The 27,564-nt window shown below is 38.6% G+C and overlaps 1 protein-coding gene across 1 annotated transcript; it reads left to right on the top strand.

Moving 5' to 3' along the window:
* Window positions 1-1,496: 1,496 nt before the first annotated feature.
* Window positions 1,497-26,948, top strand: shmt2 (serine hydroxymethyltransferase 2 (mitochondrial)). The gene is made up of 12 exons (XM_030729954.1): window positions 1,497-1,628; window positions 10,664-10,855; window positions 14,772-14,851; window positions 16,049-16,249; window positions 16,495-16,576; window positions 18,788-18,910; window positions 21,162-21,301; window positions 21,433-21,595; window positions 21,924-22,023; window positions 24,324-24,479; window positions 25,200-25,307; window positions 25,574-26,948. Exons 1-12 carry the CDS (start codon window positions 1,596-1,598, stop codon window positions 25,699-25,701), a joined length of 1,506 nt encoding a protein of 501 aa, XP_030585814.1. The 5' UTR covers window positions 1,497-1,595; the 3' UTR covers window positions 25,702-26,948.
* Window positions 26,949-27,564: the final 616 nt, after the last annotated feature.

Consider the following 27,564-nt stretch of genomic DNA (forward strand, 5'->3'; position numbering starts at 1 on the left):
AGTGCAGCCAGAGCTAACCTTAAGAGGGGCATTAAAGTGGCCAAAGAAGACTACAGACGGAAAGTGGAATCCCACCTGGAAGCCAACGACTCCCAAGAGGTGTGGCAAGGGATCCAGCACCTGACAAACTACAAAGGCAACTCGCCAGCTGCAGTAAATGCTAATGCCTCACTAGCAGAAGAACTTAATTACTTCTTCGCCCGCTTTGAGTCACTAGTCACCCCACAATCACCCCGCAGGAACACCAGGTGAGGTGTGCACTGAAGGCAATAAATCCGCAAAAAGCTGCTGGACTGGACGGAGTTCTGGGGGCATAGTGCTTCACACATGTGCAAAGAAGCTCACAGGGCTCCTGATGGGGATCTTCAACACCTCTCTGTCACTGGCTTAGGTTCCATTCTGTCTAAAGACAACCACCATCATCCCTGTGCCAAAAAGAACGATCATCTCAAGCCTCAATGTCTACAGACTTGTGGCACTGAGGTCTGTGGTCACGAATTGCTTTGAAAGACTCTGGTAAGCAAGCACATCAAAGCCTGCTCATCAGAGTCCCATAACAAACACTAGTTTGCCTACTTCTGTTCATCGACTACAGCTCGAAATTCAATACCATCATCCCCGACATCCTGATTGAGAAGCTGTGCACCCTAAATGTCTCCCCCCAAATCTGCTCCTGGATCAAGGACTTTCTGACCAACCACCCACTGGTTGTGAAGATGGGTCAGATCTGAAAAATGTATTTAAAAAACACCTTATAACCTTATAAACTTTATGCAGTTTGTGTCTAGTCCAGGTATGCAACAGCAAGTGAGTTTTAGTAAAAGACGTAATAAACTGTAATTGACCGTACACATTCAGGACAGTTATGTTACAGTTTCTCCCCCAGACAAAAGTGACAAAATTGAAAACAGTTCTAAATTTTTCTGTGGAAACAAAAAGATAAAAATGATGATATGTAATAGATCCTGTCTTGCCATTTTCTTGACAGAGGAACAGTGATAGCACACCAGCTGTTCATTTTTAGCTTATTTCTGTGGGAAAATAATCACTCAACAACAACAACAACAAACAAACAAAAATCTCTAAGAAATTCTTTCTTGGGAAATCACAGGCATCTTACAAAATAATCTGAAATTAGGGTGCACTTTTTAGCTGACTCATGACTAGTTTGCAGGCTTTGTTCAAGCTTCTTTTAAGTTTGTTCAAGCCTTCTTAAAATATTCATTCACTCATTCAGTTTTGATCCAACAAGATTTTTTAAGAGAGACTAGTCCGTGTGGCACAGTGTAAACCTATAACAGCCATATTTTTTCAAAATGTAGCGAAAATGTAGTGAATAATAGAAAAATAATCTGAAAGTTGTAGTGTGTGCACTGAAATGTGTGAGTGGATAAAGAAGCTGGATGAGCAAAGACAGGCTAAATATGAACACTGTAGGCACACTGCTAGCTCATTCACGTTCCTCACAACGGTGTGCCTACAGTTCCCATCGACCATTTCGGTTGGATGAGCGTAACCAGCCGTCTCTCAAACAGCCTTTCGAGTCTGTCAGCGGTGTGTACGTTACTTCTTCCTCTGGTCCTACAGTTGGAGACATGCTGCTATTTGCTCTGAGACAACTCACACGGGTAACTATACCAGTGAATAAATTTCTGTGGTTTTTTCCCCCTGATGTTGCTTTCGGTTGGTTCACTGAGCTCGTATTTCTACGTGGTTGGTTGTTAGCTAACGTCAGAGTGTATTCTTTACCAACTAAGACATAAGGAGGTTATATTTCCTATTACTTCTTAAGCATGGTATACAGTTCATATTAAATCAGTAATAAGCCGCTAGCTGTTTTCTTTCTGGCCTTTTTGCATTGCATTTACGAAAACTTCAGGCTTGTTTGCTAAGCTAGCTGCCAGTAGTCGTTAAGTTAGGTGAATACAGCTGGAGCCACGTGATGATGCAACAGCGACTGCTCAGTTTCATCATGTGGGAAAACTGCAAGAGCCTACAAGAATGAAACGTCAGTGGTTAATAACAAACAAAAAAGTGTCAATTAGCAAGGGAGGCACAAGAAATTTATTTAAAGATAAGATGATATTTAGTAAAAATGGATGGGACAAGGTCAGGGATGACAGGGATCTTTGTATCTTATTTTTTGTCTTGTATCGATTTGTGTTTTCATATTTGCAGTTGGCGTGTTATATATGTGTGCTTGTGTTCGTATAGGTTTTTCGTGTGGTGCTAGATGAGCATTATGTAAAAGGAAAGAATGCACGAAGTGAAACTGGACTGTGTACTGTCTGCATTTGGATTAGAATAGAAAATAAAATAGCCGGCTTTGGATTTTGTTATTTATTTTGGAGTGTTTTTTTTTTTTTTTTTTATACCAGTAAGCTTTGAAAATGGAGGGGAAAAAATCCCAGTGTACTCAGAGCTGATTGAGTATATTTGGACAGTCCGAACTGTTTGGAAACAACAATCTCCTTATCTCTCATATAACTTAAACCCTGATGACCTATCTTTTTAAAGTCTTGTTCATTCAGCATGTATCTTGGCGTGCTTGTAGATGTGGACAAAGGCATGGTTAAGTTGGAGTTGTGTACAGTATAATGCAAATACACCTAATGCAAGAACAATCTTAGATTATTTAACCTTAGTAATTTTATTATTATCTTATTATTTTTACATTACTTTGTCAAAAAAAAAAAAAGTTGACTTGGAGGTATTTTTAGCTGGTTATATGAGTGGCATTCATGCTGACAAGGGGTTTATGAAGTCAAGTGAAAAGCCTCGATACTGATAACACTGCAGATAATGCAAGAGCAGGTTAACTATTATTATCCATTAACACTTGAGAAGACTGGTTTTGTTCCAAATAATGTTCTAAGTACAAAGTGGGCCTCATAGGTCTGGTAGGCACACAGAGAACACATTAACCTCCAAATGTTCCACTTTGAGATAATAATTTAACAGATATGGGTGTATTTTGTCCAGCTTGAAAAGTAACAGTAATTATTTCACCTGCAACAGTAGCTGTATCTTCATCAGTATTCAAGATTATGCTAAATTTTATGCTGTTGTAATGGTTTTAAAAAAATTACTATCCTTTATTTAGACTTGAAAAAGCATTTAGGACTAGCCCTCATTTATGAAGCTGAGTATTTATGGAATATAAAAACAAAAGGATACAAACAATGAAAGAAACATGCTAAACTATAAAAGAATTAGGATAAAAGGATCACATTAATAAGGAAAACCTACAAATGTAATTTAATAAGGAGACTGGATCCAGATATTAGATTTAAATGCAATGCAAATAAAACAAAACAGACAGAAGCTAAATGGTTTTAAAATATGACTTTAAAGTAACTAAGAGTTTAATAGTTTTTATCAGGTATGGTCAAGAATTCCAGGTTTCCAGTGCACATTAAAAAAAGGGATATTGCCAAGCTAAGTACGGATTTAAAGGGAATTGCACTGATAGTCAGTGGACCAAGTTTGGGATGTCCCAGAGCGTCTGGCATAGAAATGGTGTAAAATGGCAACTTCCCAATGAGAGTCTTATAGATAGCTGTATGTTATTGTCTATCATATATTTTTTTGTTTGTTTTTTGTTTTTGTTTTTTATCTGGGTTGGGTGATCATTTTTATGAAAGATGCAATGAGGAGTGCTATACATCAGCAGTAATAAACCTGAGGGCTGAATGGTAAACAGTATCCAAGGGCTTAGGAGCGGAGGCAGAGGCATGCCTATAAATCACATCACCATAATCCAGCACAGGGGAGAAGTGGCTTCAAAATCTCTTCCTGAAAAACATATGGAAGGTAGCTTTTTTTTAAAATTTATTATTATATGAACAAGAACCCAAGTTTTTGTCTTAATTTCTTAAAGGTTGTGTTTCAGTGCACGTTTATCATCTATTCAAATTGATATTGGATCGTGGAACAGTGAGGAAAACGTACACATTCCCAGAGTTGATTGCTAGGTACTTTGGAAAACCAATGCACATACTGAACACATAACAAAGCTGACTCAACACCTTTCTGAACCAGTTGCAGCAAAATGTGAATGTTAAAACCTTCCATGATTTATAGCAGGATTGTTACATTTGACTACAATTGATTTAGTTTTTGGGCACCCAGTAAACTGGCAACTGAATCAATTTATCATTCCAGCTTTAATCTCATCCTAATATCCCCTCCACCCTTGTAACCTTGTTTTATATTCTAAACCCCCCCCCCCCTTTTATATAAAGGTGAAACTAAATATAACTCACACCGCTTAGTGTAATGCAAGCTAATGTGACACTTCATTCTACTGCAAACTCAATAATTACAAGTGGCAACATTAAATTATACTCTAAATATTCTCCTTGTCATTTATAATGTTTTAAATCTTTTTTTTTCTCAGATGAATTTATAATAGCTTCTGTGGATTGTTTAATATGATAAAACTGTTGTCCAGTAGATTCATAATTCAAAGTCTCATAATTTGACAGCTTTTTTCCCTCTTTTTTAATTGAACATGTGGTTAGTTGATACATCAGCTTGTTAAAGGTGTTAGAAAAATTGCTGGTCAACTGAAAGTCTAATTTTGGACTTCATGAAATGACCTATTTAGGATTTGTTATGAATTTCTTATAGTTTCTCAGAAAGACGGCTAGGCCAAGTTTGAGTTTAAATCGTGTGGCATGTTTCCAGACCTAGTTTTATGTCACTGCTGTCAGTGTTTTTTGAAGTTTCCCATGAAACGGAGTGGTTCACATGCACCCATGCTGTTCCTGTTAACGATAATTGGTTTAGGGTGCATCTTCATTACATTTTTAATGGACTCACAAGACAGTTATATTTTATTTATTTATTTATTTTTGGTGGATGGTGCATGTGATTTCTTCACATGATCTGTACAGATGAGAAAAAAAGATTTAGTGTGTGTACTTTTGTTGTTGCAGTTGACTACAGGTTTTTCAGTGAATAGCTGTCTATGAAGATGGCTTTCTGTCAGAGAAATTCAACTTTTTGATTTAAGCATTTTAAACTTGCTCCAAGGATTTGAAATCCTAAAATTTCATGTCAAATTATAAATTAGAAGTTTTCTCCACCAAAATTCCTCTATTGTGACTGAAGGGGTTACACTCGCCACATTGATTGAGTTGTGTGCAAACAGTGATGTCGCCACAACTTTGTACTGTTTATACCAGCACTGAGGGCGCAAGGGGTCACTGTAAAATTCTCCTGAATGATAGGTGTTGCCACTCAGACAAGATCTCCACATCATCACAGGGAAGGAGGAGAAATTGTGAAAAACAGAAGCAAAGAAATCGCAGGGTTATTTTTATTTGTTTGTTTGGTTGTGTTTTTTTTGGGGGGGGCTGCGAAAGCAAGCACGGCAGTGTCTCATCTATTACAGGGATGTGGGAGACTAATTGACTAGACCAGTAATGATTGCTTCCCTGGCTAGTCAGCAATAGAAATACTAGTTGGTTAAACAAATTACTCATATTTTATTAATGTAAAACGCCACTTAATTGCTGTTTCTGAGATGTTGTGATGCCACCAAAGAGTGTCTTACTCTGTGATGGGTAAGATGTAAACAAGCACAGTGGAAGACGGCCATACAAACCAGCGTGGTTCTTTGATGCAGAAAATTAACAGCTGTATGTCAGCTGTGCCAGAGTTAACTGCCATATAGCCACTCGGCCGGAGCGACACATAACCACATTCTCCATTTGACGTGTGGATGTTAACATGCAAGGAAATAAAGCTATGTCTGCTGTTAGTGATGCAAACGTTACTAACATTCAGCGCACGTAATCTGAAATCGTGTGTGAGCAATGTTGTGAAGTGAGCAAGGAGCCACACATTTCAGCAACATTTAAAATGCAATTGGATTATTGAAGAATGTGAATAATAGTTTCAAATGGATCATAAATACACGCGCAGTATTTGTACAAACGTCTTCCATTAGATTGTGCTAAAATCGGACTGTTATTATTTTTGGATTAGTCAGATTTCTTTTACCTCCTACCTAGGCACCAGGAATACCCTGACTGACTTGTAACTTGTAACTCTTTTACATAACAACATTTATTTCTTATTTCTGTGAGCTATTGTCTTTTTTAGGGTCTAATTGTATTTTAGATGCTAATGTATGAATTTGGTGAATTTGCATTGACATCAAACTTTGTTTCAGCCAGGGTTTAATAAGTACAGACACACTCAATCCTTGAGCATTAAAAAAACTTAAAATGAATTAATGATAAATGATTGTGTCTTTGGAAGAACAGCCTGTTGGTAACAGTCACAGTTTAGATTTTGTAATTAACATTATTTCCAGATTTTATTTTCAACAGTGTAAGTTCTGCAAAATGAATAAGATGCTGTGAGAGTGCTGGGTACTGCTGTTTACGCTACTGTATCTGTACATCAAACTTTTTTTTATAACCGCTGGTATTTGTAAGAGCTGTAGGTCATACTGAAAAACTAAACATAGCTCAAACATCTTAACGTTTAGGGGTTGCTTTTTTGAACACTTAAAAATATTCAGTTGTCAGTAAGGGATGTGGCCTCCTACAGATTTATTGGCATGGCTAAAGGCCCTTATCAACGAGACAAGTAGGAAGGCCATCGTATCAGTGATGTAACCAGCAAACTGACATCAATTTACACTGAAAGAAACTTTAAGAAAAATCATTCTCTGTAAACCCTGGAGATGGTTGTGTGGGACAATCCCAGGATCAGCAGATTCGGAAATACTTAGACCAGCCCATCTGGCACCAATAACCATGCCACATTCAAAGTCACTTTTGACTCATTCTGATGGTCAGTTTGACCGCGTCTTCCTAAATATGAGCTTCAACACAAAAACACTAAAAAAGATCTAATTTAAAATCAGTTTTTGGGCTAAACTAAAGCAGTCCAAGCAAATGCATTCTTGAGCGTTCAAGTTTAGTTTTATTCATTTAACAGAAGAAGAACTTGTGAGCAGTGATTCATGGCTTTCTGAACTTTCTTGAAGATTGATGTTTGTGAGTTGCTTCAAGCTAGTCGGACTGTTGATATGGCTGCCACTACTGTCAAAGTTTCAAGGGGTCCTCATGTCAATACCAGCCTAAATGCACATCAGATAAACATTTCCCTATGTAATTTTTTTTTTTTTTTAAACAGGAAAACTGAATTTAAAAGATCAGTTTCCATAACAAATTTCAAATGCATGCTGGTCCAAGCTTCTCAGTTGTATTTGGTGCATTTCTTTCTTGTATGAAACATCTGGGCATTGTGTGTGAATCATGTTTTGTTAATAGACAGAAAAGCATCACACCTTCAAATGTGAGAATTTTATTCATGTTGGACTGGAGGAAATATTAGCCAATTTAGAGACAAAACGAATGAATGAGAAAATGCTGCCAAACAGCCCTTTATTATTTATTTGTATTTATTGTGAATTTAAACACAACAAACCTTTAGCAAACTTTTTTTAGTCAAATTTCTCTGCTCTTACTGTTGGTAGAATAACATCCAGGTTGTTGCTATTCATTTCTCAGATTGAGTTGTTGGACATAATTGGCTGTATTGATCTGGTTCAGAGTGACTTTTAGTTGGCCCAAACAAGATTTAAAAAATTTGAAAGCAAGGAGGAATTAAATGAAAAAAGAGGGATGTGAGAGGGATATCAAAAGAAGAAAGGCCATGAGCCAAGCTTGAACCCAACAGTGCTAGCATTACAGTCCACGGCATGCATCTGAGGCACCAGGAAACCATCTTTACTTTACGAAGTGCAGTGGAAAGATTACAGCATAAATGTACCGTTCCACTGCCTACGCCTCCTCAAGATTGCCTTTGTTGCCAGCATCGCTTAAGTCTCCGATTGTCACCCTGACAATCCTTTGATCCAAATAAGAGTGTAGTCGTCTTGACTGTGTTACGCCTCCTCACCCCGACCAGATTTCTAGTCTAGATTTCCGGTCTAGTGTCATCCAGAGTGTATCACAGGGCAATTTGTAATGGGCAGCCCTGCTATTAGTCAGTGACAGAGGAAGAGGCAACTTTGTGTCAGACTGATGGATGCTGCTCCCCTGTTGACACTTCTTCTCTGCTACCTTACATATCTGTTTTTTTCTTTAGTTTCTCCACTCTAGTCCCATCAGTTTTTTTTTTGTGTGTGTGTGTGATTGTTGTTTGGTATAGCCACTGATGGACAGCAGTCATCTGTAAAATTGACTTTCCTCTAGAGTTGCTTCAGGAAATGGGCAAAAACAATACAGAAGTAGGATTAATGAAATTATTTTCTTCCTTCCTTTTCTTCTTCTTTGCATTTGTTCTTTGAGCACAGATGTTTGACAGGGAAGGCAGAATGCCAACAATTACCTTATCATTGTCACACAGATGTAGTGCATCTGTGACTCTGCCATTATTTTGTGCTCAGCACCCAGGTTGATGTGGCCCATCCCGCCCCTTTTCTCACAGCAGAGTTCTCATCAAGTTCACCTTCAAACGACAGCGTAATCTGTTGCCTAAAAATAGTCCCACTGTGACATATTTGGTGCTTGTATCTTGGCTCTCACTTTTCTTGGATCAGTTTATTTTGTGTTTATTAATTAATCTCCCATAATGATCAAGGCTGAGAAATGAAGCAGGGAAGCAGAGAGGCACACAACAGGGAGTAACCTATCTGTTGGCTGTTTAAGCCCACAGCTTTCCCATTTGGACACCATGAAACTCATATTGATGACAGGAGGAAGTAATATAAATGCCACACAAGTGTGACTTGGCTGAGAGTGCTTAGCGGTGTAGGGTGACAGGATGGAGACAGGAGCATGGGAAAAGAAAAGCAAGGATGAAGGTGAAGGCGAGGGGGAGAAGGGAGAGACACCCTTGTCTGTTTTGCAGTCATCAGTAACTTTGTAACCACACAGTTTTGGGTTTTTCTGCCACCGCATTTTCTGGCAGTGGTGTGCCCCAGTAGAAACGCAGACAGCGAAGGACAGTTCCCGTCAAGATTTAATGACCCGTGTGATTTCTTGGCGAGAAATGTGTCCTCAGAGGCAGCTCGACCTGTCTCCTCAGGCCCTTGCTTCTTCCAGGTTCCTGGGGAGGGACTTCTCCCCCATTCCACCATCACCAACGCTACCGATGACAAGAGGCCAGGGTAGAGACTGTTAGTTAATGTGCTAGTCGGTTCCCCTGGTGTGTCATCATTGTCTCTTTTGCCACACTGGGGAGCAGAGGAAGTAGAGTAGATGATAAACAATCTTCAGTCTGTGTGAAGATGAGAGGGTCATCTATTTATTTGGTTATTGAATTGTACGATAGCTGGACCTTTTTAATGTAAGATTTGGTGGTGATTTTGTGTCCTAAAAACTGTTATAAAGCCACTTCAAATGATTAAATACCCAAACTTAATTTACACTGCATGAAATAAGCATAATTACACTTTTTTCATATGGATGTCCTTAACCAGTCCTAAGCATTGTGTTAATTGCTTTTTAATGGTGCTATTAAAGGGAGGCTGTCCCTCACACCCCAGCACACCTGTACAGATGATATCTATAGGTTCGTAGTGGGGCGATTGATCTCGGAAACAAAGTCATCACCATCATCATATTATTGGTTAAATGAAGAGAATGAGCCAGTTTGTTTTGAGTGCAGTCAACCTGTCAACATTTTATTTAACCTCTTACTGCTCTCCCACACAGTACTCTTATTTTGGCTGCGTTATAATGGGAATCCACTTAGATCTTTTTTATGTGTATTCAAACGTTTTCCGATTGTCCAAGCACTGCATCTGTGGTATCTGACAGGAACACGGAAAATTTGGACCAGGATTTGCTTTTTAAAAGAGCCAGTGAAAATTGTATGGAGTCTGCACTCTCACATGATCAAGCATTGCAGCAGAGGAAGAACTCGCCAGCCCCAGTCCAGATTAGATAAGCAGGAAGTGCTGAATCTGTTCTCTATATGCCTCCTTCTGGTACACTGAGGCTGTAAAAGTCAGTCCCAGTTTGTAGAAGTGCTGATAGAGGCATAATTGAACAACCATGCTGATTATTGATATCATGAAAACATGCCAGCTTCTAATTATACCAGGCTACATATTAAAGTGTAAAGGAAGCACAGTAGTTGAAAGGGCTTAAAATGTCTCCTAGTGTATATAGGTCACTTTAAATGTATAAAATGATCAAATTTTCTCTATAAAGAAATTATATTCTTTGTAATAGGACAACCAGCAGCAATGTAGTGACCAAAGACTGTCAGATGGCAATGAAAATTTGGCAGCTTGTAGAGATGACAGGCAAATTAACCGTACTATGATCTCTGGTTACCGAATCAAACTAATTTAATTCAGTTCAATTTCTCAACTTTGGGATGATATGCTTTCAAGAGACTGCCAATAGGAATGGCATGATTAGGTGGGAAATACACAAGATAGTTTTACTTACACAACAAGAGCCTGGAATATCCACTAAAACCATCTGTTAGCTACAGGATGACACACACTCACACACTCTGGCAACTCCTTTTAGTCCTTATGACCTAGTTTGGTGCAATGGCACAGTTTTAGAAAACATTTCTACTGTAACTGTGATATCCATGTGAAACTACCAAACTCTAAATCAAGCCTTTTCCTCTCTGTTTTCTTTTTTCCTCATATTTCCAACCCTCCTTCCACCCCCAGCCACTGTGCCAGCGGGTACCTGTTTGTCTCAGTGTGCGTGCCCACCAGTCTCACACTGCCACACGTACAGCAGATGAAGATCGTCCTTGGACGGGTCAGGAGAGCCTGGCCCAGGATGACCCCGAGATGTGGGATCTGCTGCAGAAGGAGAAGGACAGGCAGTGCCGTGGTTTGGAGCTCATTGCATCGGAGGTACTAGATCTTTGAAATGTAAAACTAGTGCTTTTTTTTTATTGTGTATATTTACTTAACAAATTATAGTGAAGAGAGAATGGGCAGCACAAAAAGTAGGTTAACATGTTCTCAGACCTGAATTTGAACCTATTTTGGAAGTCAAAAAAACTTGGCAAACACCTTTTTGTTATTGTATAAATGGTTTTGTTTCCTCAGGTCATTTTGATTGAAGTGGAGAAAAAATAGGCCATGCCTACCACACTAATACCGTATTTTTCGGACTATACGTCTTTCTGAATCCCAACAGGATGGTTTGTCACTGAAGCCCATGTTTTCTTGATCCATCCAATGACTTCCAGGAAAGTTGGGTGGCGCATTCTCCCAGTTGCCGTTAAGCTGTGCTCTCCATCCATCATCCACTGCGCCCACAGGTTACGCAAGACTGCCTTAAAGCTGCAGTTCACGGAGATGTCAAGTGGCTGGAGTATTTTGGTTCATGTGTTATAAATGTCACATATACGTCGCTCCGGAGTATAGGTCGCACCCCCAGCCAAACTATGAAAAAAAGTGCGACTTATACTCCGGAAAATACGGTAAATGCATTTTGAAGTTCTTGATTACTCAGTTAAGAACAGGTGGTTTGATTTTCCCATTGCTTTAAACTGTTGTCAGTGAGTTATAAGGTGGCAGATTTAGCTGTTCTACCAAAAAAAAAAAAAAAAATACTTTTTAATCAAAGTGTTTAGTCTGTCAGGTTGACTCTTTTTTTTTTTTTTTTAAGCAAAGACAGTCAATATAAAGAGTTATTCAGTGTCTGCAAGAGCTGATAGCCCTTCCTATATGTTGCCAGTGCAGGTATATGAGAACAATTCAACTTCTCTGATTGTTTTAACAGAATGAATGAATGTGCAGACTTTTGGATATCTGTTGTACTTATTTTACATGTTGCTACTTGCTGGCATGAGTTAGAGAAATGCTTTTGAGGTGTTTGCTTGTGATAGATGGCACATCAAATGCAACACATGATAATAGCTATTGCATTTGAAATTCACACGCTCTCAACTTATTTATTCTTGAATCATCTTGCTGTATATATTAATCTTGTACAACTCTAAATTTTGTTTTAAATGTTTCCAGTGGCCTTTGAGGCTCGTAAAACTGACCTTTTGTCTCATACATGCATCTCATAAAACTGAAATCATGAGTTCTGACAGGAATAAATTCATATCAGGCTTGCTATTAAGTCATTAATTACCCACTGAGCAACTGTGCAGGGTAGGCTGGAAGTCATTTAAACTTGACTTCTTTAATAGTAAAAATCACTCATAAGAAACTTCAAGACTAGTTCAATTATCACAGAAAATTTTGGGCAGCTCTTTGTTTTCATTCCAAGGCTGGATCGTGTGAAATGGAAAATTTTACTATTCAGAAGAGCAGACAAGGTTTTATCTTCTGCTGTTCCTTCTCTCTCCTCCTGTTTCGTCTTCGCCACAGTAGTTGTTCAGTGGAGTATGTCAGCCTCCTCTCAACACAAAGCCTGACCACTCTACTGTGAGATAAAGCTGATATCTTCATTCTGCCTCCTCCCCAACTCACTCTGCAAGTCACATCACAGTACAGCTCAGGCAGACATTCCTTCAATGAGATGACATAGTTTTCTACACATGTGTACACACACACACACACACACACGCGCACGCACACACACAGAGGTACTAAAAGCAAATGCATTTCCTTTTCTAATATATGCACAATACTCAGCAGTAGAGTAGAAAGCTGTTACTGGAGCTGTTATCTCCCTTGATCTCCTCTTGGCTCCCAGGTGAAGGATTAGCATAACTACACACAACACACCACCAACACCCTCCCACTCAGATAGGTAGAATTGACACTGTATTTGTCTGTGTTCATTTTATGTCAGATCCTATTACTGACCACTGTGTCAGTATACAAAAGAGTAATGTTACACAGTCAGGGCTGCAAGGATTTAGTTAGTGCTAAGTTTGCTTGAATAGGCCATGCTTTTTATCATCATGTGCTGCCAGTGACAAGGGAGGTCCTGTTCATATCATCCACAGACAGCACTTTTATTGAGTATCTGCACAGAGTAGATTGTTATAGTAGCTGCCTACAGCAGCCACACATTAAATTTATTGAAGACACCTAACTCTGTAAGGACTTTCTATTTGTAAATTTTTACATTGTTGTTTTAATGTTTGTACAGTGTTGATGGAATGAGGAGAGAAGTCTCATTGTGCCTCTAATGTGAGAGTTAGGTTTGGACTCGTAGCGTTTGTCTTTTGGGTGGATTTTTTGGGAAGGAATTGGACCCCTGATATTTGATAAAGGTTTCACTGTTTCAGTTAGGCCTAAAAAAGATCAAGCCCAGTGGAGTTGTGTGACCTAGGTGTCTTGTGTTTGCTACTGTTTGTTTTGGCTGTACAGTGGGTCACAAGGAGAGCTTAGCTATGTCTTATAGTTCAGAGACACAGTGTTTCCTTATCAGATGAACGGAAATAGGAGGAAATGTATGAAACTCTCTAAATAATGTATTATACACTGTTCAAAAGATTAAAGAAAGAGTATGGCATCAAGTCTTTTGAACCTCTAGGATATTGATCTGGTCAGTTAAGTAGCCGAGGGGGTTGTTAATCAGTTTCAGCTGCTTTGGTGTTAATGAAATTAACAACAGGTGCACTACAGGGGCAACAATGAGACAATCCCCAAAACAGGAATGGTTTTACAGGTGGAGGCCACTGACATTTTTTTCCCTCCTCATTTTTTGACTGTTTTTTCACTAGTTTGGCATTTGGCTAGGGTCAGCATCACTACTGGTCGCATGAGGCACTACATGGAGCCTACAGGTTGTACAGGTAGTCCAATTCATCCAGGATGGCACATCAATACGTGCATTTGCCATAAGGTTTGCTTAGCCCTAACACATTTCATTTCTATCACATTACCAAGTCCAGTATCACCCGATTAAGTTCTGATGTCCTTTCAAAGTATTCCTTTAATTTTTTTTGACCAGTATATTATATAATATTCATCTGCAGGTAAATCTGTCCTAGAGCTAACACATAGATAGACAACTATTCACACCATTCACATTCACACCAATTAGTCTAACCCATGCATGTCTTTGGACTGTGGGAGGAATCTGGAGAACACAGGGAGACGCCACACGCAAGGCCCCAGACTGAATTTTAATCCAGAACCTTCTTGATGTGAGGTGACAGCATTAACCACCGCACCACTGTGCCACCCTAATAAATATATATTATTAATTAATGTCATGATTTCTTGGTTAATTGTTCTTAAAATGTCAGTTTTCCATAGTCCAAAGGGACATCTTCATCACTAACTCATTAATAACCCATAAGATCAACATGCTTATCAAACAATCGATGATTTGTATTTTTTGCTTGAAAATTACTCAGATTTGAATTGCTCCAGCTCTAATGTATTGCAGTAAATCCACATTAAAAAGGTCAAGGAATGCATCTGCTAACATCAACTTCATAAAATGTATCAGTCAATGAGTTCATCCAATAAGTTTCGTCTTGCAGCAAAATGAAAAGTTATAAAAGGGGGAAAAAACCTTTAGGGGAACATTATATTTCTTTTTCCTCAAACTGTAGTGACTAAAATTTGTTTGTATCTCAGTGCATCTCAACAATCCCAGTGTGTTTCAGCATGTGCAGAAACATTTATTACATTATCTTGTATCCTTCAGCAGCAAGGGGATAATCATTGTGAAGTGCAGAGTGTTAGTCTATGGAAGTCCAAAGGTTCAATACTGTAATGATTGCCTCTAGCCAGAGGGGGATTTCTCACTATCACTTAACAGACTTTAATTTGCCGTCCTTGTCCCTTCTGCCCATTCGTGCCATTGATCTAAGTGTGTGTCTGCTTGTGTGTGTTCTCATCACAGAATTTCTGCAGCCGAGCAGCTCTAGAAGCTCTCGGCTCCTGTCTTAACAACAAATACTCTGAAGGCTACCCAGGGAGAAGGTAAGTTTTTATTCAGCCGCACCTCTGTTTATTAACACTGTTGATATGATGTGCTTGAGGATATTTGTTACAGGCATGCACAAACACACTAATCTATACTGTGTTCTTTTGTGTGCCCCATAATAGTAATTTCTAACCAGGTACCACATAATCTACAGCCCATGCTTTACCAAAGAAAATTCCTGAGGGGTTACATTTGAAGCATTTAGTGCTGGGCTGATAGTTGCATGTTTTCTGTTTTGCAATTTTCTGTTATTTCCTTTAGAGAAGTCACATTTTTCAGCTGCAAACAGAAACATGTTTTAAAATGCTCCTTCTTTGATGCTTTTAATTCCTGGAATACAATCCTACCACAAGTCTCCCTCCTACTGATTGTGTTTTTAATTTTTATTCCCCCAACATCCCGCTCATCTGCTGTTTTTACACTTTTAATGTAATGAAACAAAGGGATGATCTCATTGAACGAGTGGTTTGTAAAGTAGCCATCTGTTGCACCTTCATCTGTAATTCCACTGAAAAGGTTTGATTTTTCACTGGAGAGGCCTCAGATCTGCCGTGGAAGTTTTAGGTTGTTGTAGATATTTCTTGACAAAAGTACTGTTTGTGGAAAATGTGAGAACAAGAACGGCTATTAAAGGGGCTGTAACCTAAACTGTTTCATCACAATATACAGACTGACAATGCAGAATCAATGCTACAGTTAAAGGGTTTGCTTGTACTCATGAGCCTAGACTATAGAGGATATTTTTTTTATCTTCATGTACAGCTGTCACAGTGTTGATTTTAACCACTGCACATACCTGTTTTGTTTTTTGTTAATAATATGCTCAACACCAAGCAACAGATAAATGATAACAAGTAACTGGTGATTGCTGTTGGCCATATAAGCAGCATAAGGAGTTGGCTGTAACAAAAACTTAAAAGACTGAACACTGGATCTACATTCATCAGATTGGCACAACTATGATTCCAAATGAATGATAATTAATTCTGTATTTGCAGGGTATACAAGTTAACAAAAGTTCACCATACTGGCTTAAAAGGAAATATTGTGGGTTGTGTTCACAGCATCATTCTGCTTACAAATGGGCAAAAATGTATATATTGCTGGTTTAAATTCTACCAAAAAGCCTAATCTAGCAGGTTATTCACTGTAGTTCATGTTTCCATTTTCACCCTTTCCAACTCTGCCCTCAGGTATTACGGTGGAGCAGAAGTGGTTGACCAAATTGAGCTGCTCTGTCAGAAGCGAGCCCTGGAGGCCTTTGACCTGGACCCAGCTCAGTGGGGTGTCAATGTCCAACCGTACTCTGGTTCTCCTGCCAACTTTGCCACTTACACCGCTGTGCTCAATCCCCATGACCGCATCATGGGCCTGGACCTACCCGATGGTGGACAGTTAGTAGTCACTGTTGCTTTATTTTCATTTTTCCTCTCATTTTCTTGCTCTCGCCCTCACACTTTTCAAAGCCGCTCCAGTTGTTGATCAGCTCTAGTATGTCAATTGCCTAAAGATTTAATGCATTTTCATTTTTTTTAAATTTCCTGCAAATCTTTCTTCATAAATGTAATTTTCTACAAAGGTTTACAAACTGAGCCTTTGAGTTTGCTCCTTTACAATTTGTCTGTTTTTCTCACTCCAGTCTGACCCACGGTTACATGTCTGATGTGAAAAGAATCTCTGCAACCTCAATCTATTTTGAGTCCATGCCTTACAAGCTGAATGTAAGTAGAGAAACCTAGTACTGATATCTGCTGAAACCTATTTATACCAGTGTTGAATGATGAGCTTTTTTTGGTACTGTTTGAAAACTGGGCGATACACTGATGTATTTCTGATGTCTTACCAATGTCAAGTGCGAGAACTCTTCTAATATCCAGTAAGCTAGCAACTGTCAACACAGTCAAGTTTTTGAGTGTTAAAGTATGTTGTTTATAAAGGGTTTGGTGCTGTCCTCACAAACTGTATTTTCTGAAATGCATCCAATGAATGCACAAGGCCAAAACACACCCAGCTTTTCTTGTAAGAGTTTCTTACAAGGGCGCCTGGGTGGCTTAGTGGTGAAGCCGGCGACCACATACATATGCCGCGTTGCGGTGCGGGCGGCGCGGGTTCGAGTCCCGGCCTGTCGCCAATTTGCCCGCGTATCTTTCCCCCATTTCCTGTCTCTCTCCACTGCCGAGAAAAGCCGCTGTGGCCAAAAATGCAAAAAAAAAAAAAAAAGTGTTTCTTACAAAAGATTTTAATTAAAATAATAATGGCAAATAACACATTGCAATAAATGTACACTGAACCTTAAACAATGTCTTGTTTTGCAATGTTTGGGTCGACACAACCCACAAGGATTGGGATTACCGTGGATGGAGTGGATTTTTTGGTTATGTATGTTGGCCCCGCAAAGACGCGACACAGAAGCATAATTCAGGACTTGGTCAGCTTTATCTGTGTTTATCAAATGTGAATACCTGAAATAACAACACTTTATTTGAATCCTTTTATTTGTTTTTTCAATGTTATGTTATGTTTTTTGTTTAAAATAATTAAACTACTGATTAAACGAAACAGAAAACGACACTCTGATACCCATTTAGGAAATCATGTGTTTTTTTCTTTGTTGGTTTGTTTTGTTTGTTTGTTTGTTTTTCTCCCTGCCCCTAGAGGGAAGACATAAGGCAGTGTGGGTAGAGATTTAGTGTCTAACTTAACAAAACTTAAACCCAACAGACACTTGCTGGCACCTGTTTGCAGAAACAAGGCATTTCACTTTTTTTTCTCCTTTTTCTGTGTCAGTGTATAGTCACTATTCCCAAAATGCAACCACGCAGTCCTACTGCTAGTACTGTGTAACACATTCAAAGTGTTTTCCAACTGCATCTGTTCAGTTAGGGTGCCTTGGATTTAACAAGTGATTTCCCAGATTAATGTAGTTATGGCCATTTGACTGTATATTTAGTGGAGAGTATTTTATTTCTGGGGTCATAGTTGTGTGGTGGTATTGGTAGTGGCTGATGGATAGCCATGAGAGTCTGTATGTCCAGACCTGCTGATGTATGGGCAAGCAGGACCCCTCTGTGAGAAAGATAATGGGAAATCGACAAGCTGGCCAGCACCACTGGCTCTGTCTTCACAATGAGCTGGTTGATGGAGTGAGGGGGCATCCATAGATGTGCTCTGGAGATGGGAGATTATCAGATTGTCTAAATAAAGCTTTCCTTCCTCCTTTTCTCTCTTCTTTTTCTTGTCTCTGTCTCCCTTATTCTCCATTGTTTTTGCCTCTCACTTTGTTTTTCTGTTACATTCTGCTGTCTTTCACCGTCTCTTTTATGATGCTTAAAGGAGGACTAGAGGGGCAAAACATCAGTATCAGGCACCAGACACATCGGTCATTGGACTAGGCGAGCCAGGCTCCATTTTATGTGGCTTCAAACCACATTCACTAAAAAAAAAAAAAAAAAAAAAAAAATGGATTGTCTAATGTGTTTCTTAAATTGTTCATTTTAATAAAAGGGGGCAGAGAGTGTCTCGAAACCAACCTGATCTGTTCAGATTCATTGCACCAGCTGAGCAGGTCCCTGAATGGTTAAATTAGGATAAGTAGGGGTGCATTACTGCAATTGCTCCATCTCCTTCCATGATATGATAGGTGTAAATGCCTCCCTTAGATAAATTCCTTCCCCTTTTAAGGTAGCCAAAGTACTTCAAATACGGCTGCTTCAAATGAGCTTCAAATGGAAAAAAAAAATCTCTCTTCCGTGTAGATATGTTTGCTCTTGATACTCAGATATCCTACAATTTTTTGATCTTCACATGTTCCTTTTTTCTCCTGACCCTTACATTCCCTCTAATATTCTCATATTCTTCCTCCACTTCTTCTTTATTCTTTTACATTATCCCTTCTTCTCCTATGTCGTCTCAACCTGTCTCCCTCTCTGCAGACTGCAACAGGACTTATAGACTACGACCAGATGGAGATAACGGCCAAGCTGTTCCGGCCCAAGCTCATCATCGCTGGCACCAGTGCCTATGCCCGGCTCATTGACTATGCCCGCATCAAGAAGGTGCATGGAGAACTCTGCATTCACAGCCCATCCTATGTTCACCCCATCATTTTCTGTTTTTTGGTGTGCTTCACTTTTCTTCTACTAGTTATCCTGCATCAGAAAAGGTTAGACCAGCCTTGTGCTATTATTTAAAACTCAACTTTTTTTTTTTTTTTAAAAACACTGTAATGTCAAACACACCTGCTTCTGATACTGATAGGTCCAATCTAGCCATCCTTACTTTGAACCATATGTTTGCTAATTTCTGTCTGACAGAAATGGAGACCTGTGTGCTCTGAATAAAGAGAATTCACTTTCAAGCTTCAGCATTTTCCAAACACAAACTAATTTCAGGGTCATTACATACTTTACACACAGCTGCTTTCTTCTTCTGTTGACTACTCGGCTCGCACTGAGTCACAAGTACTCAGTAGCAACTTTTAACCATACACTTCACTGTTCTCTTTGACAGTTCACAAGAGGCCTCTTTATCTGTTTTGTTATACCCACCCGCTGATTCACTTCATTCACTCCGTGACTGTTTCCCTTTGTTGCAAAGCTCCACTTTAGCTAGAACCATCAGATGGAGTGTCCCACCATTACAGAGCTGTGTTTTTATTAAGCACCATAACTACTTTGCCACTAGGCCTGAAGAGGGGCCATATTTTCCCCCTGGCATGTCTCTGTGCAACTGTTCACTGTTTTATGGCAGAATCTGTTAGGCGGGCTTCTCTCCACATTTTTAGGCATGGGTGAGCTACCTAGATTAGAGTTTTTTTTTTCTTTTCTTTTTTTTTTGAAATTTGTTTTATTATCGGTATTCATCAGCTGCAGCGCTTCGCCCTCTTCTGTTCTTTACCCCTTTCCTTTTAATCTAATAAACGTGCTGATCCAGTTTAGATATGAGGAAGAGAGATTGTCATGATAATGCATATTAATTGGAGCACTAAAAAGATTGTTTACTGCTCTGATCATTCGCCAGTGAGTCATTTGCATGTTAGCGAGCTATTTATTGTTTGTGCCTTTTTCAATAAATGCTGGCAAGAGACAGCAAGGATTTATTGAATTGCGTTATAATATTTCAGGCCTCTGAAAACTGCTGAAGAATGTAATTACAACCAGCTCTCATTTGAAATATCTTTCCTTAGAGAAGATGGGTACCGCTAACAGATGGAGTTAGTTCTCAAATTTTAACCATGGGGGGGGGGGGGGTGTAAATGTCAACATAGTGCCAAGAGATTGTATCTGTAATCTCACATTTCAACATATATACAGAGCACAGTCAAATAAAATACAGAGCACAGTAAGGTCTCTGATGACACTGACTGAGGCAACACTTTTTGCAATTGCAGCAAAAAGTGTCGTTTATGTTAGCTAACTAAGCTAAAGCAGTGTCTGGAAGCAATCTTTACATCAGGTATAATTACAATGTAGTTTATCAATATTTAGGCAGTGCACATTTTTGCAATAAAGAGCATTACATTTTAAATTAAACACTGACTAAAACTGCAGTGCTGGGGTTGAGCTTTATAGGTGCTTGAGTGTGTTCACTAGCATTTTTTTTTTTTTTTTAAACTTCTTGGCAAAGTCCATTAGTTAGTTCTGGGGTCATATTCAATATGTCTGCAGTAAAAGCAGGACAGAGAGGATTTCTAGGTTTGTGTGCTGTGAGCAGAGAACTTTACAGATGGTGGAGATTAGTAGGAAGTTACCTGAAAATATTACCTGACGAGAGCTGCAGTGAGTTTTGCGCAATCAAGATGCAAAGATCTTTTAACTTTGGAAAAATCATAATTGTTTCAAACACGGGGAGTGCTGATTTGGTTTTAGAACATGAAAAGAAAACACTGTGAAGACACCAAAAAAAAAAAAAAAGGCCAGTGAAAGAAATGCTGAGTGAGACTGTGCTGAGTTACAGAAGCTAGTGGAACAGAGGCTTGTCCAGATGGGACATCATAGCTTCGGCACTCTTTTGAACTTTTTTCTGAACTTGTCTCCATACTCTGTCACCTCAAAGCAGGGGATGGTGTATATAAAAGGGCTAAAAACCTTACATTTTTAATCTAATGCAGATAGAAAAGAGAATGCATTTTTACCTCCTAGCTTTAGGGCTAATCCTCAAGGCTTAATTATTGCAATTTATATTTGCAAAGCATAGTGAATTGATCTTGTATTGGAAAAAACAATTTTTTTTTTTTTTTGCCACACTTGTAGAAATGTATGTCTTAATTATGTAATTGCTCCCTCATTCCGCCCGTTTCTCTTTCAGCTGTGCACCAACATCAATGCCTACATGCTTGCTGACATGGCTCATATCAGTGGCCTGGTGGCAGCCAAAGCCATCCCCTCGCCCTTTGAACATGCTGACCTGGTCACTTCTACCACACACAAGTCACTGCGTGGAGCAAGGTAAACACATACTGTAAGAGACACAGGTGGGGACAAAAATGAAATTACTGAGGAGGAAACCTTGTTTGGATTTTAGAGAATAGTAAAAATGGTAAAAGTGCTTTGTCAGTAAAAGGTTCTGTTCTGTCCAGGGCTGGCCTCATCTTCTATCGGAAGGGTGTTCGCTCAGTTGACAAGAAGGGAAAGGAAATCGTGTACGACCTTGAGGACAAGGTCAACTTTTCTGTCTTTCCTTCCCTGCAGGGTGGACCCCATAACCATGCCATTGCTGGTGTAGCAGTGGCACTCAAACAGGTCTGCACATCGCACAAATGCCTAACTGCAAACTTGGATCTCTTGATGTGGCAGCTGGTTTTGTTTCTGAATACGAACCAGTTGGTAACCAGTGAAAAATAATCTTATAGCTGCTGTAATTAGAAACATGTTGCTTAACCTTTAGTTGGCAGAGGGAAAGTAATCAGTATTTCTGTCATGAAATGCATATAAAATTGACTTGAGTTAATAAAACCTTGAGACATAATGCATTTACATCATAGGCAATTTCTTGATGTCTGTATCTATTTTTTGACAGCCAAATGAGAAGGCTAACTTACTGTATGCTTTTGGTTCTGTGTGTTTCCAGGCACAGTCTCCCATCTTCAAAGAGTATATTGACCAGGTGATAAAGAATGCCAAGGCTATGGCTGCTGCTCTTCTCAGCAAAGGCTACACCCTGGTATCAGGTAATCTAGTGTTTGTTTACACACTTTTTCTTTTTCCAAGATACAAACTCAGCAAACTGCATTTAACACTGAAAATCCACATAAAATGCCCTGTACTGAAATGTAAATTACACAGCAGGGAAAAAAACCCAAATCCATTTAAATTCATGATGTGCAAATAGGCTAATGTCACTGTGCCTGCCTTGTCAGTCAAGAAAATAAAATCAGATCAAAGTGGTCACTTTGCAGTTGTGAGCAAATGCTTGAATCTTGTTCTGCATTTAATATGCTGGCCTCAGCTCTTTTTTGATATATAGCCTTCAATTGATACCCCCCCCCCCCCCCCCCCCCCCCCCCCAAAAAAAAAAATACAGACTTGTCCTGTGCTTACTCTGCAGTGTGTACATACACCTTTTTTTAATCCCGTCATAGATGTTTTAGCAAAAGAACTGGAAAGAATGGAAGACCATGACCGTCAAACATTTATTTAGTGGTTATTCACAGCATACCCACATTCAAATTGGCATGTGTCTTGTAATATTTGGATAACTGTTAAAATCTCTGAGAATTGGAAATACAGTTCAGTTAGTTAATAGCTTCCAGTTGCATTTTGTCAATAGAAAGCTAGAAGAAGTTAATCAGATCTAATTACTAGAAGGTACACTGTATCACATAGTCTAAGCTAATGGACAGCAGGTCAAGTCACTTTCATTTCAGCCATATTCAGGTAATACTGTACATCTTGAGACAAAACAGCATTCCTCCAGGACCATGGTATAAGGCTAACACAGAATGACATCATTAACAAAGTAGGAAAAGGCCTAAAATCTTTTTTTTTTTTTAATCTTCATCTTATAAATAATAATGTAAATTCTGAAACAATATCACGCTAGCAGTATGCTTCGGTCTTAATGTGTGCTAAACAAAAACAAAGAAAACTTGAGTTAGTCCAGAACACGGTTGGCCGTGTCTTTGTAGAGGCAAATATGTCTGCGATTTACTGGATCCCATTAATCTATTGCCTGTCGTTCTTTTTCAGACTGATTTTTGAGATTTACATTTTAGATTTCACTGTTTTAATGGCCAACCTCCCATGAAAATTAAACTGTAAAGAATTGTAAATGACAATTCTAGAGTAGTACCACAACATGATTCCTCCTAGAGAGGCATAGAATTGAGAGTTGCACATGGACTTTGATAGGCTGGTTTTCATCATGTTTGATTATTAAATGTAGTCCTGTGGGGAACTGTATGCTAGAATTAAATATTGGTGTTAAATGCTGCTGCACCAGTATAGAAGCCTTCTTTCCCATCCTCAACAAATTTCTGGGCTAACAAGAGTATACGTGAGCCCAGGCTAGGTAAGCTAACTGACAGGTCATTTTATAGCGTATGTTTTACACGCTGCAAAACATCTTCTAAAATCTTAAAAGAATTTCCAAAATTCGTGATTTCACAAATTAAGTATTTATTTTCTTATTTCATACTGCCTCATTTAGGTTTCACGCATCTCTGGTTTTGTTCCGTTTAAAAGAGAAAAAAATCCAAACTAGGTTCTGTTTTACAACAAGCAAGTATTTGCACAAGAATATGCCAGTAATCGCCAGGGTAACACAATTAGGTTACAACATTAGTTGTAACAAGTCCATACCAGCACAGCATCACTGAAATCGACAATAGACTATCCTGTTTCCTGAGGAGTCAAATTTGGCTATGACTTACTCATGTTTCTAAAGAAAGCAGCATTATCAGGTACATCCCATTGATACTCTGAACATATAATCATCCACGCATTTCTTTAATAACAGCAATTTAGTGATTCCTCGCCTCAGAAAATCAAAAAAATAACTATTTTCAGAGACTCAGTTATTCAGCAGCTTGGATTATTGCAATATTTTGGTTTATTGTGTATAGAATAAAGATATTTATAATACCTTTGGTGGTTGTCACTGTTATTTTGGTTAGACTTTAACATGTTGTGCTTAAATTATGCATTTCGACTGCTTGTATCCCAAGAAAATGTCCAACTACTCTGGTAAAAGCTAACAGGGACCCAAATAAATGATCTGTTTGTCACCTTCGTACTTTATTCTCAGTAAATGAACAAAATCTAATTTGGCTTTTTGGTCTAATGTGGTAAAATGTATAAATAGCATACATCAGATAAGCACATAAAAGAGGGGAAGATGTCAAGCAATACTCTCTTCTGCTAAATCTAAAAACTGTATTTCATGCGTGGGTGTGACAAGGTGGTGTGATCAAATGCTTCAAAGTGAAGCTTATATTTTCCTCCTTCTTATTAAAAATTCTGGATGTTCCAGGTGGGACCGACACCCACCTGGTCCTTGTGGACCTGCGACCTAAGGGTATTGATGGGGCACGGGCTGAGAGGGTGCTGGAGCTTGCGTCAATCACCGCCAATAAGAATACCTGCCCCGGGGACAAGAGTGCCCTGACTCCTGGTGGCCTCAGGCTAGGTGAGAAGCAGCTTCACATCGCACTGTGTTTGGCTGGACACACACGGGGTAGTCATACTTATTAAGGATGAGAAACAGTATTAAAAATGTGCCTCTCTTTATATTCAATAAGTTTTAAATCTTAAACTCTGCACCTTCCTTGCCTAATGTGCTGATCAGTTGTTCAGTAGTGTTATAAAGTTTTTATTTATTTATTTTGTCAGATTTACTTTGCATTCACTGTCCTCTTCCATTAATCTGTGTTGCTTTTTAAAAAATGTAGTTCTGCATATGGAAATTAGTCAGCCACAAATTAAGCCACAAGCGCTGAGCTGTTCATGATTAATTAAACTTGTTTGGATTTTTAATCATCTTCCAGGAAGTTCAAGAGCTTCTCATCTACACTACCTCATTTTTAGCATTATCTTAAGGCAATATCTTTTACCTGTAAGCCAATGCTCTGCACTTATTACCTTCTCTTTTGGCCTGCATCATAGCGGCCATCAGTATCTGTGTAGGTTTGACACATCTTGAGTCTGTATGGATTAATTACTAAAATTTCACGAAGCCCCGGGGCTCTCCTAGTTTTTTTGTTTTGTTTTGTTTTTTTAAGACAATATGGACAAATTAGAAAAAAAAAAAAAAAAGCAAGAACTGGAATTAAAAAAACGATACCTGAAAAGCCCAAAAGGAAGTATATTACTTGTATTTCAAGCTGAGTGATGCGTTCTTCTCTGTCAGGTGCTCCAGCCTTGACCTCGAGACAGTTCAAAGAAGCCGACTTTGTGCAAGTTGTCGAGTTCATGGATGAGGGTTTCCAGATTGCACTGGATGTCAAGAAAAAGACAGGTGAGCCTAGTGTGAGGAAGGAGGCAGATTAATCTGTAACTCAGTGGATTCCTAAAATGTGTTTAAATTCTTTTTGTCCAAAGCACAGTTTGAAACTATTCATTATTAATTGTAATAACTTGTGTGAATTTATAAAGTAAAATATAGTGCACGGTCTGTAAATCTGCTGAATGAGAGAACACACAATGCCCAGTGGTAGCAAAACAAGGGGAGCTAAAAGTAAACACGAGCCTTTCTCCATTCTCTTTTTCTGCTATTGTTTGCAGGAAAGCTCCAGGACTTCAAGAACTTCCTTCTTCAGGACCCAGAAACAGTGGCTCGCATCGCAGATCTGCGCTACCGTGTTGAAGCTTTTGCCAGGCCCTTTCCCATGCCAGGGTTCGCCGACCATTAGCCTATTCACTGTGGAGTCACAGAGCTGCCGCAGCCAGATGGCAGAAAGCCGGCTGGGCAAAAGTGTGCATGGAGCAAAATGTAATGCTAGTGAAATGTGGCTGGTGCTTGTGAATTGAGATGACTTGAGTTCACTTTTTCCAATCAGAGATGGGGAAACAATTTTTATACCATTTTGCAGTCGTGAGTCGGACTGTTTGGGTAAAAACATAGCTTCCATGTTGAGTTAAAGAACCAATCAAATGTGACAGATTTTCTAGAGCAGAACAACATATTTTCTATTGTATATGTCAAGATTTTCTTCTCCACACCATTTCTTAAAAAAGCGTGTGTGGAAGAGGAAAAAATAGCATGTCTAATGAAACAATAACCAACAGTCAGTGTCACAGTCTCTGTGACTTGGTAAGTGCATAATTAGTTACTTTAATAAGATGCACAGAGTCTTAATTCATTGAAGAGTCCTAACTAATATCACTAATGTCATTTAAAGGTGAGTGGGTGTGTTAGCCTTTTTTTTTTTTTTTCTTTTTTTTCTTTCCAGAAAAGGATGCACACTAGAAACTGCTTTGATCAGTTCAAGAGTACAGCAGAATTTAACCAAGGGAGTTATCTTCTTTTGGGACCGCAGTTATTGCATCGTTTCTTCAAGCATATCATAGATGTCAGCTTAAGATTTCTCTATATTTTATTATGTGAAAATAGCTATAAATAACAAAATGGAATAGTAAATAGCATTCCTTATCGAGTCCTACTTTTGGTGTGTTTACAAAGAAATCTCTTTTCTATATATTATTTAAAATGTATTAACTGTAATTACCACTATGTCATCTCAATCTGAAGGTTTACAATACCATCCTCCTTTGTTATAGAACAAGAAGGACACTGTAGTCTTGTGATGGAAACTGAAAAATAGAAAATGAAGCTCCTTCACAGGATACTTTGTTGTATCTGGTTCAAGGAGTGGTACTGTCCTCATTATTACAGTGAGGAAACGAGATGTCTTGTTGAACAATTGAGAACTACGTATTAGAAATTGCATGTTACTTTCTTACTTTGCAAAACGCACATGGTTTGAACAAATGCAAATAAATGATCCACATCACAACTTTGCCAAAATATATTTTACTACAGTGTTCATAAGTCTCTGATCCATTGGCAACTGCTGCATACAAAGGTTTGAACTAACCTTTTACAGAACATTTGTATTAATTTTATTAGTGAAGTTCTAATAAAGTCCAGAAATGAAAATATAGTCTGTGTTGTGTGATTGTGCCATTGGATTGGATTATTTAACATATTTGTCATTTTTGTCACAGACACAGGATTTAAAATAGAAAATCTTCAGGTGTGGGAAACTAATTCTATAAAAATGTTTATCATAATGGGAGAGATGTGGATGAAGATGTTTGTATTATATAGAATTTTTTAAATATAATTTTAAAATAAGTTATAAGTTTAAAATTTTTTTAAAAATGTTAATGCATACATCATTGTTTTTCAGAATCAGTACTGGTATAAAATTGGTGATGGGGTTTATTTGGCAGAGTTTGCAGATCTAAGTGTCCTAAACAGTACAGATGTCTACAGCTCTGTTTACATGCATGCTGATGTAATTACACTTTTAATTTCATACTACCTCATTTCTGTTTCTCAAGGAAATAACTTTTTACATACTGTTTTACATAAAAAAAATCTTTATATAATAAAACACTTTTTCCCAAATAAAACCTTTTGACTTTAAATGTATGGGTAGCTGGAGTTTCCAGTTTGGCTGTTTGGTTCGTTTTCTAGTCAGTGTAGGAACGAGGAGTCGGGCTCACACTTACTGGGCACGTGTCAGGCACACTTTGCTATTACTGCGTTG

The sequence above is a fragment of the Archocentrus centrarchus genome, chromosome 5 (assembly GCF_007364275.1).
Source record: "Archocentrus centrarchus isolate MPI-CPG fArcCen1 chromosome 5, fArcCen1, whole genome shotgun sequence".
NCBI lineage: Eukaryota > Metazoa > Chordata > Actinopteri > Cichliformes > Cichlidae > Archocentrus > Archocentrus centrarchus.